This window comes from Peromyscus eremicus, chromosome 13, assembly GCF_949786415.1.
Source record: "Peromyscus eremicus chromosome 13, PerEre_H2_v1, whole genome shotgun sequence".
NCBI lineage: Eukaryota > Metazoa > Chordata > Mammalia > Rodentia > Cricetidae > Peromyscus > Peromyscus eremicus.
The window spans coordinates 52,037,954-52,048,954 of record NC_081429.1 but is presented as its reverse complement, the minus strand read 5'-3'; the positions used below and the strand labels follow the sequence as shown (position 1 = coordinate 52,048,954).

Genomic DNA, 11,001 nt, shown 5'->3' with positions numbered 1-11,001 from the left:
TTATAAATTCATAAGCACAAAGTTTATTCCAAATTAATCATTTTTAATTACTGAAATGCTTATTTGGCCTGGCCATGTATTTAATAAATCATGTAAACAATAAAAAATATGTACAAAGCTATACAAAATAACTTAGTATTTAAAACTAGACTGATGCAGTCTGTAATCTTTCAGAGCACTGTAAGTATTTACAATCTATGTGTGTTTCTTAAGTGGGTAAAAGAAAGGATGCTTTAAGGCTTCTCTGAGAGTAATCCTTTTGGCTGGATCATACTCCAACATTTTCCCAATGAGGTCAAACAGAAGCTCATGTTCAGCATCCTGAGACAGCATAAACTCCTGAAACAGAAAAACATTCTTACCAACTGCTGTACATAAACAGAAAAGAAACTCTTCATAATCATGGGATGTCAGGTTACTAGGCCTCCTTTTCTAAACCATGATTAACATGTTTCTACACCCCAAAGTGGGGGAAGTGGGAACATGTAAGTCCTGGTTATTTATGACCACCCAAGCTTACCTTCAGAGGCTTACAGCGCCGTGAAACATATCTGCCTGCAGAACTGTGTTCATCCCAATCTAATCGATCATGATGGAAATATTTACGTTTCCTAAAACAGTTAAACATTCAGTTACCATTTGACGTCTGCAAGCTTAAAATACCCAGCACAGATGAATAGCTGCATCAACTACTATATTTTTCAAGGTTAAATATTTTTCTAGAGATTTAAGATATAGCCAAGCAACAGAAGTACTAAATTAATCACCATCAATAATATAATACCCGATTTACCTGAAAAGAGTTAGTTTGATTTTTTTTATAGTTCTGATCGGAATCCAGTGTACTAAAGATGGTATGACTCAAGTAAAACATTACCTGGTTTTCTGTATCATATGCTTTGGTAGTGGTCCAAGAATCCTTTCCATCATTGCTAAATGTTCTCTGCTATCATGAGTCTAAAATAAAAACACTTGTTAACCAAAGGTATTTAGAAACCAGGCCCCGTTCTACAACCCAGCACTAGTTCTCGAGTCCCAGCTGTTCAGAAGTCATCAAAATGGCAGACAGCAAATTAGTATCAAAGCCGGAAGCTTGCCAGTGGTCTTCCCTAAACGGTTGGTGACAACTGTTTTGAATATCTGTAAAACTACCTAAGACAAATCACACAATCTTAAACTTTGTGCTTTATAAGTAATAGAAAAAAATCTATTGTATACATGTATTGTTTGAACTAAAGCACTTATTTAACACAAACAGGCACTTTTTAAATGCAAAGCCAATAAACGCCATTGTCACTTACTGGAAAAACTGTGAATCCGAGATAATACTCAATAAGAATACACCCTATACTCCAGACATCACATGGTTGGGACCACCCTAGGGCTGCAAAGCAAAGCACAATGTCAGGGGAGAAACCTCAGTATTTCTGAAAGACATTTTACCATAAATTAAAAGATAAGTTACACTAGCAAAACTATCAGGTTCTGAATTTAGTGATAATGCCCTACCCTCAATGTATAAGGTGTAATCTTGTATTCTGACTTTTGTTCACAGTAGCCTGGAGCATTAGACTCTAACGGTCTCCCTGACCTATTCTGGTGCACGGTCAGACTCTGGATAGCAGCTCAGGTTAGTCTTGAGCATGAGGACTTCCTGACTCAGCCCCCAGGAGCTGGGATCCAAGACATACCACCCCTGGTCTGAGCAGATTCTAAGATGCACAGTCAACAACACCTGACAAGCTCATTTTTACAGGCTAAGTCATTTGCTAGCTCCACAGCTTGTTGAAACTTCAAGGTTTTTGTTTTTGAAACAGGATCTTAGTATGTGGCCCAGGCTGGCTTCTAACTCAAAAGATCAGCCTCTGATCAGAGGCATGTGCCACCATGCCAGCAATTTGGAGAAACTTAACATAATTTCTAATATTGTCTTTATTTTTTCTTTTTTTGATAATTGTGGGAATTGGGCAAAGGGCCTTGGAAGATTAGACAAGAGTTGTACCACAGAGCTACATTCCCTAGTCTGGAGTATTATGTAATGAGAAAATGATCAACAGTCATAAAAACCCAACACTATCAATCTAATGTTGGCTACAGTAAAGGGATGTGGACTGTTAAAGCATAAGCAGTACTGACCTAAAATAACTTCAGGTGCTCTATAATGTCTTGTAGACACCAGTGTACTGTGATGCTCATCATCATATGTTGCACTTCCAAAGTCTACAACTTTAATATCTGGATTTATTAAGGTTCGTTCATCACGTTTCTGAAAATCATAAGTGACAAGTTATAACGGCAAACTATTGAAACCAAGTATTTACAAGCACCCTGATGGTGTTATACAGACTTACCATTTTAGGATTATAAACCTCTGTGTAGTCAGACTGCACAAATAAGATGTTTTCGGGCTTTAAGTCTGTGTGAGTCAGTTTATTACTGTGTAAAACTGTAAAGAAGTACAAAGAGTTACTATAGTCTCAAAAATCAAAACAAAAACATAAGCCTGATGTTGTAACACATGCCACCTATACTCTTAGCACTCAAGAAGTTGAGGGCATGAAAATCCCAAGTCTTAGACCAGCCTAGGTAGGGTACTTAAAGAGACTTTGTCATTTTTGTTTGTGACAGGGTCTTTCTCTAGAGCCCTGGCTTTCCAAAAACTCACTTTGTAGACCAGTCTGGCCTTGACCTCAGAGATTCGCCTGTCTCTGCTTCTAGAGTACTCTGATTAAAGATGTACACCACCTACCTGGCTGAGACTGTAGTTAAAAACAAGGCAGTCTAATGAGATTGGTCAGTGGTTAAGAGCATGTACTTGTACTGCTGAACTTTAAGACCTGGGTTCAATTCTCAGCACCTACATCAAGTCCCCAACTCCAGGGGGATCTAAAACCCTAGGACTGTGATTACCTGCAGTCATGTGTGTGTTATGCACACATGAAAATAACAAAATTAAAAGACAAAAATCAATCCCCAAACCTTTGGTATCTTCCTATATACTATAATAATCTTGGTCTAAAAAAAAAAAAATCACCAGAGGCATGGGGAAGACATGCCTGATAACTATTTCAGCTGTACAGCCATCTATCCACAGCACCCAGGTAGTTCATTTTCATTCTAGGGCAGGATAGTGAGAGCTGAGGCTAGTCTGAGATTCTACAATGGGCCCATTTCAAATCACCAGGGATTGACATACACCATCCCCCAACTCCAGTGATGCTGGATGTGGTGGTAGTCCATTCCCACAATCTTAGTACTAGGACAGAGGGCAAGGCTAGCCTGAACTGCAGTTGAGACTAGACCTCTAAGGAACTTTAAGAAGTCAGCTGACAATGATGCAGCCTACCATCTGTAATCTCAGCACTTGGGAGAAAAAGGTCAGTGGGTTGCCAGGACAAAGCCAACAGGAAGTTCTGAACCAGGCTGGTTTACAAATCCTACTCCAGGCCAGCAAGGTCTAGTAGTGAGAAGCACAGGCATGCTCAGGAGTAAGGCTTTGTACATGGTAAGCAGACACTGTGCCAACTTACCACATTATGAATTAAACACTATAGACCAACAACTTATTATCAACAAAATCTTATTTCACACTTAATCATTTCTCTCCTGTGGAGATTGAACCTAAGGTTGTGTGCCTAAGTCACACCCCAAACTGTGCAATGTACTGATAATTATACAGTCATCAAGATGTACATTAAATCTTTTCAACTTTTTTGTTCGGTTTGAACAGGGATTCTCTGTGTAGCCTTAGCTGTCCTGGAACTTGCTCTGTAGACCAGGCTGGCTTCAAACTCAGGAGATATGCCTGCCTCTGCCTCCCGAGCATCGGTATTAAAGGCATGTGCCACCACTACTAGGCTTTTTTGAACAGATTTTAAGTGTATGAACATTCAATCCTCACAATTCATAGATCCTTCTAGAAGGTAACTTTTTTAAAATTTCCTTATTTTTATTTTTTATTACATATACAGTGTTCTGCCTGCATATAGACCTGCAGGCCAGAAGAGGGCACCAGACCTCATTAAGATAGGTGTGAGCCACCATGTGGTTACTGGGAGTTGAACTCAGGACCTCTGCGCCATCTCTCCAGCCCTTGAACAGACTGTCTTATCTTTTAACCACCATGACCCCAATCTCAATCTGGCTCTACTCTCAGGCCTGGCGTTTAAACCCCACATCAGATCTCATCTTCAGTATTCTGTGGTGAGGAAGACACAACAGAAGGCCTCATTTCTGTTACTGCACTACACTCCCAACCCCACTAGGTTCTCTTTTTAAAGATCCAAGTTAGTCTGACATTAGTCTCACTCAAATTTTGGAAGGCATGTCAAGAACTTACAGTTTACAGATCTGCAGATCTGATATGCCATCTTCCTAATATGGTCCATCCGAAATGGCAGAAAGCCGTTCTCCTTAATGAAGTCGTAAGTGCTCAGACCCAGAAGTTCAAACACAATGCAAATGTGACCACGATGCTCAAACCACTCCAACATCTGGACACAGCGGCTATAAACACATCAAAATAACTCAATAAAGTTTACAATTCAACTCTATCTCACACTATTTCCCAAGTTTTAATTTGATACTTACAAAGTACTGTGGGGATCTGTTGTATTTAAGTGTTCCAGAACTTGTATTTCTGATCGAGCAGCTTCACAGTATCTATCCACATTTTTAACTATTTTTACTGCTACATGTCTACCTCCCCTGTTAGAGAGAATAAATCCAAGTTAAAAAGATGATAATCCAAGCCGGGCATAGTGTCACATGCCTTTAATCCCAAGCACTCTGGAAGCAGAGGCAGGAGGATCTCTGAGTTTGAGGCCAGCCTGGTCTACAGAGTTGAGTTCCAGGACAGCCACAGCTACAGAGACCCTGTTTCAAATAGGAAAGAAAAAAGGCACTGCAATTCAGCATTAAGCAGCACAAATAACCTTTCACTGTAATAGAGCCAGTAATTTTACCATTTACTAAATAAAAGACTTTAACCATACAACTACTCATGAGTTATCCTTTGTTCTTTCAAATAAAGAATATAAACAGTCTATGTTAATACTACATTGAGAGAACACTACCTCAATCTGCCTTCTAAGACTCAAAACAAATAGTTTTTTTTTTTTTTTTTTATACTGCCTAACCACTATCAAGTACTATCCTCCAGATTATCAGGAAAGTTGGTGTAGGGGCTAGAGATGACTCAGGTTAAGAGCACTGGCTGCTCTTCCAGAGGTCCTGAGTTCAATTCCCAGCAACCACATAGTGGCTCACAACCATCTATGATATCTGGCGCCCTCTTCTGGCCTGCAGACAGAACACTGCATACATAACAAATAAATCTTTAAAAAAAAAAAAAAGTTGGTGCAAAGTCTCAGAACCTTACAGCCTCTTCCAACTCAACTCATTTAGAAAAGTTTCTGCCATTCCCTGGGGCAGGTTATCTATAGCTAACCGATAAAGGTGATTGTTTTGTATCATCAAGGCCCCATTTCTTATCCTCAGGATGAAACACACAAGTTTCATTTATTCAGAAGGAAAAAGAAAAGGAATAAAGGTGCAGAAAAAAGAATTCTATCTTTAAAACATATTAGCTGGGGCAGGAAGGATGGCTCAGCAGTTAACAGCATGTGTGCCACTTTACAGAAGTCCAGAGTTCAATTCCCAATCCCCCCCACTGAGCAGCTCACAACCACATGTATGGCATGGACACCCTCTTCAGCCCTGCACTCATACACATGTGTGCACACACACAATTAAAAATAAAAATTTGAAACACTTTTAGCACACTGAATCCCTGGGTCTGATTACCAACATGGGCATGGGTTAAGGATTTGATGGACATAATTCCACCTTTGACACCCATCTAGAAGAGAAGAGCAGTCATCGGCCCTGACTCTGCCATCACAACTTATTATGACTTTCTTTAAAGCAAAACCAAGTCTCCTTATACCCTTTGCTGCTGGGAATTAAACTCCGCTTTCTATCCCGCTCCTCCTGCCCTGGTCAGGAAGCTGCAAATACATTTAGTTTTGTTTAAAATGTTAAAAATGGTATACACCTTTTGATCCCAGCACTGGAGAGTTCCAGGCCTGCACACTAAGACCCTGTCTCCACCAAATAAACATAGGAAGGTACCTTTACCTATGAATGTGTTATACCCTAAGTTAAAAGACCCAAGCCAAAAGGTTATCTGGATATCAGCTAAACTAATTTTCTCTACGGAAGAACTCAAAAGTAAAATGTAATCTTGAAACTTACACTTTATGATCGATGCACTCCACTACTTTTCCAAAAGCACCTTCACCTAAGGTATTAACAATTTCATCTAAAAAAGAGAAAACAAATTTCACTAACAAGAAGTGGAAACAATGCACTTAAAGGCTATCAATGCAGATTACTCTAGGTGATGCTATGCATTTCCTCATCATTAATTACTTATCCAGCCAACACCATCCAAAAACATACAACTATTCTTAGAATGATTTCATTCTCAGGCTAATTTCATTAACTTGATTTACTGTTCTGGAATTTCTGTACAACAAATATTAAAACTCTAAAGAAAGCAAAGACATAATCCCCTCCCACCAAAAGAAATGAAACAAAACAAAAACAGAAAGAAAAAAAGATTTCCAAATCCCTGAAATCTTAATCTATATATACATATAGATTATGTTATCTGAAAAGTTAATAAGTGTTGAAAAATATTCTATACATCTTGCACTTAGTACGTCTCCACTCTGACAGATCAGGTGACCCTCCTCATCATCCTCTACACTCCTGGTTCTTTTCCTTCGGTGACTCTTCTGGAAACGTCAAGTGGGCGGCACCAAGATCATCCAGCCAATCAATATACCCGAGTGAATTCAGGGCAGAATACGAAATTCATTCAGCGGGGAGATATTCAGGCATTCAGATACACGCCAGGCCACAAACGGTTGGCAGGAGCAATTTCAAATTCAGTCCCCAGAAATGCACAGGGCACATAGTTTATGTTAACAGGAGAAAAACATGGCAAGGAACAGATTTTCAGATAAGATACTCAAAGTGGTAAGGCAACAAAACACAAACACAATTTTTTTCTTAAAAAAAAAAAATTCTTATCTGTAGCATTCACTGAAACATAATTTTAAGTTTCTAGTGTCCTAATTTAATGCTACAAAACTGTAGGATGTAGTATTTATTTGTAGTACACTGTGGCCAAATTAAGATTCCCTCACTAAGAAAATAGGTATTAAAACAGTAAAACCATAGTCCTAATTTTGGGAGGAAAAAAATCTGGTATATAACAACATCACAGCATTTAAAATGTCATCTGGTATGATTTCCAAATTAATACACAAAACCATTAAGTTCAAATCTGTAGTTTGTTTAATGAGAAAAAGATCATAAACAGGTTAAAATAGTCATAACTAACCTTCACACATAATTCCTAATTCTTTGTGATAAACTGACTGAACTAATCAAAATAAGACCTCTTAAAATAGCATTAAGAAAATCTTTTAAAATATACTATTTTTAAAGTTACCCCCTCCACTAAAGTAATAGAATGGCAATCAGTAGCTAAGAAGTCATTGATAATAAGTCTATTATTACAGAACTAAATATATATTGTTTTCATGAATTTCCTATGCAGTGCATAAATACTGAAACACTCCCAGAAGCTGGAGTTGTGATGTATAATTAATCTTAATTTTTCTCAAACACAAATTTGCTCCCTGTTCTCCCCGGAAATAAAACCTTTCCAAATATTTAAAAGGTGCTCATACCCCATGTGCTCGGTGATGGGAAGTGCTGTGGTGAGTCCTGTGTTTACTCTTGTAGCTGCTTCCTCCACTTCTCCCAGAGGACTTGCTACTATGATTCTGATATCTGCTTTCATGGTCTCCATAGTAATAGGAGGGCTCACATCCCATGTAGTCATTCCTGTACTCATCAATGTACCGTCGACTATGGTACTCTTTCTCACGTATGGATCTGCTGTCCAGATAATAGCTACAAGAGAGAAGTTTGTTCGATACACCAGAACAAAAACCCACACCGAATCCCCAAGGTCTCCGCAGTGTAGGGAGTTAAGTATCTCACCACTGAATACTGTCCTTCGGTAATCTCTGCATTATGTAATTGAGTGGTATCACTTACATGCCCCTCAAGGCTTTATGCACGGCAGGCAAGCATTCGACATCTGAACTACATTCCCAGGCCAAAAATGTATTTTTTTTTTAAATTGTTTTTAAGACAGGGTTTCTCTCTGTAGTCCTGGCTGTCCTGGAACTTGATCTGTAGGCCAGGCTGGCCTTGAACTCAGAGATCTGCCTGCCTCTGCCTCTGGGATTAAAGGTGTGCACCACCACTGCTCGGCTGAAAAAATAAATTTTTATAGACTTTATGTGCCTTGTCAAGATGCATTTTTAATTATGTGCACGTGCCTGTCTATATGGGTGGTACCCATGAGTGCAAGAGAGGGCATAAGGTCCCTAAGGGAGGGGGAGTGTCTTAAGGGCTGAGAACCCAACGTCTTTTGCCACAGCCGTCAGTACTCTGCCCTGCTTACCCATCAGTTGTTTTAGAGTGATCATATCTGAATCGCTTATGCTCTCGAGCAGGGCTGTATGATCTCTTCTTTCTTCTGTGACTGCCGCTGTTCCTCCACATCCCATAATCCCAATCTCTTTCGTCCCAGTCAGGACAGTAAGGTCTCTTTAAATGTCTCATCTATACAAAAGACAAATTTTCCCAGGTAAATTGGATTTCTTTGCAAATTCACACTAGTTCTGATTTTTTTTTTTTCTTTTCTTCCCCAAATGGTCTCACTATGTAGCTCTAGCTGTACTGGAAATACGTAGACCAGGCTGGCCTTGACCTCAAGAGACCTGCCCGCCTCTGCCGCCAGAGTACTGGGATTAAAGGCATATCATGTCCAGCACTGACCTTTTCTTTTAAATCTAAATTCTGAAATTGTTGTCAATTATCTGAAATCATAAAAATTATTGCATTGTCTCAGACGCTGGAATCTGAATTTTATTCCCACATTTTCTACCTTACTCTCACCATGCCCAAATTCATAAAAGTGTTAATAGGTTTCTATATAACTTAGGCAAAATTTTACCACCATCTTTCCAGGAAGTACAAATTACAGGTTCGGACATGATTCATTTCCTCCCAGGAACAAGTCTCCCTATAATACAACTGCAACTAACCCCAATTAATTTTTTATCTGTTCAGATATTACCATGTGTTTGTTACTACTCAATAAAAAATACGGAGACAGAAGGAAAAGCCTGAAAAGAAAAATGGCTCATTATGGGTGTATGCCGAGCTGGCTTGCCTTTTCCGCTGAGTCAGCAAACTTCAGGCATCACTAACAAAGTCAATTTGCTTACGGGGCAGTCCACGATGATGAAGGCCATAAAATTGTTTACTTAAGAGGGGGGAATGATTCATAGTCTTAGGGCGCTCCCCTCCCCTTTGCTAAAGGTCAACAATGCCCCTCAAGAGTACATTTTAAGCCGGGCAGCGGTGGCACACGCCTTTGATCCCAGCACTCGGGAGGCAGAGGCAGGAGGATCTCTGTGAGTTCGAGGCCAGCCTGGGCTACAGAGCGGGATCCAGGACAGGTTTCCAAAACTACACAGAGAAACCTTGTCTCGAAAACAACATCAACAAAACCAAACAAACAAACAAAAGGGTACATCTTACAACTTTTGTCTACAAAGGAAAATACTTTAACTTTTAACATTGCTACAAATCACACCCTTTGAGCCCTGTTTCAAACAAAGAGGCTGTCACCATCTCTAGAGCCACCAAAATTCTAAACCGGTCCCTGTAAAAGCACCTGTCACTCTGACAAGCCCTGTCGCTGGGCTTGACTCTTTGGGACACTTTCCTCTTTAATAAACTGCAGAAGCGGGGCTTTGTCCCGGGGGAAGTCTCTAAAGCCGTCCCCCCGCTAGCGCCCACGGCGGGCACGATCCCACCAGCCTGTGGGTCCGGCCGGGTCACACAAAAGACCCTTCGCTTCCCATTAAAAAATAATAAAATCAGCACTAAAACTGCGTCGTGCCTCTTCTTCCCTCGACCGCCGCGGAGAGCAAAACCACGACGACCGGGGCGGAAGCCGCGCCCCGGCCGCGGCGCCATTCCGCAGGGCGAGCGCGGCCTCCGCCATCTTAGGTGCGGCCGCGGGCGCGGGCGCTGGCAGCGGGTCGCCGTCGCTTAGGACGCCCGGGCGGCGAGACCCGTTCCCGCCGCCGGTCAGAGGCGAGGCCGGGGGCCGGGAGGGGGAGGCCGGAGCTCCGCGGGGCCGGGAGGGGGGAGGCCGGAGCTCCGCGGGTCCGGGAGAGGGAGGCCGGAGCTCCGCGGGTCCGGGAGAGGGGAGGCCGGAGCTCCGCGGGGCCGGGAGGGGGAGGCCGGAGCTCCGCGGGTCCGGGAACGCGAGGCGGGAGCTCCGCGGGGCCGGGAGGGGGGAGGCCGGAGCTCCGCGGGGCCGGGAGGGGGGAGGCCGGAGCTCCGCGGGGCCGGGAACGCGAGGCCGGAGCTCCGCGGGGCCGGGAACGCGAGGCCGGAGCTCCGCGGGGCCGGGAACGCGAGGCGGGAGCTCCGCGGGGCCGGGAGGGGGAGGCCGGAGCTCCGCGGGTCCGGGAGGGGGGAGGCCGGAGCTCCGCGGGGCCGGGAGGACGAGGCCGGAGCTCCGCGGGGCCGGGAGGACGAGGCCGGAGCTCCGCGGGGCCGGGAACGCGAGGCCGGAGCTCCGCGGGGCCGGGAACGCGAGGCCGGAGCTCCGCGGGGCCGGGAGCGGGGAGGCCAGAGCTCCGCGGGGGTAGCGAGGACGCGAGGACGGCCCTGACAGACGACACCCCGCGTCTTACCTTTCCGCAGACGCCAACCCGGGGAGGACAAAGCGCGCGAGGCGACGGTAGGAAGCGTGCAGCGACGGTGACGAACGCCTGGCACAAAATGGAGCTGACAGCTGCGGCGCAGGCTTCTTCTCGAAAACACGGGTGACGT

The 11,001-nt window shown here is 43.2% G+C and overlaps 1 protein-coding gene across 2 annotated transcripts; it reads right to left on the bottom strand.

Moving 5' to 3' along the window:
* On the bottom strand, positions 1-10,996 carry Clk1 (CDC like kinase 1). Of its 2 annotated transcripts, XM_059278518.1 has the most exons (13): positions 10,863-10,996; positions 8,549-8,709; positions 7,764-7,989; positions 6,710-6,800; positions 6,256-6,322; positions 4,591-4,707; positions 4,340-4,506; positions 2,352-2,446; positions 2,137-2,266; positions 1,302-1,384; positions 878-957; positions 521-611; positions 1-339 (listed from the first exon to the last, which is right to left on the bottom strand). In XM_059278518.1, exons 2-13 carry the CDS (start codon positions 8,707-8,709, stop codon positions 196-198), a joined length of 1,452 nt encoding a protein of 483 aa, XP_059134501.1. In that variant the 5' UTR covers positions 10,863-10,996; the 3' UTR covers positions 1-195. The 2 variants fall into 2 exon arrangements, with proteins under 2 accessions (XP_059134501.1, XP_059134502.1); XM_059278519.1 differs by lacking the exons at positions 6,710-6,800; positions 8,549-8,709; positions 10,863-10,996 and having other exon boundaries at positions 7,764-7,804.
* Positions 10,997-11,001: the final 5 nt, after the last annotated feature.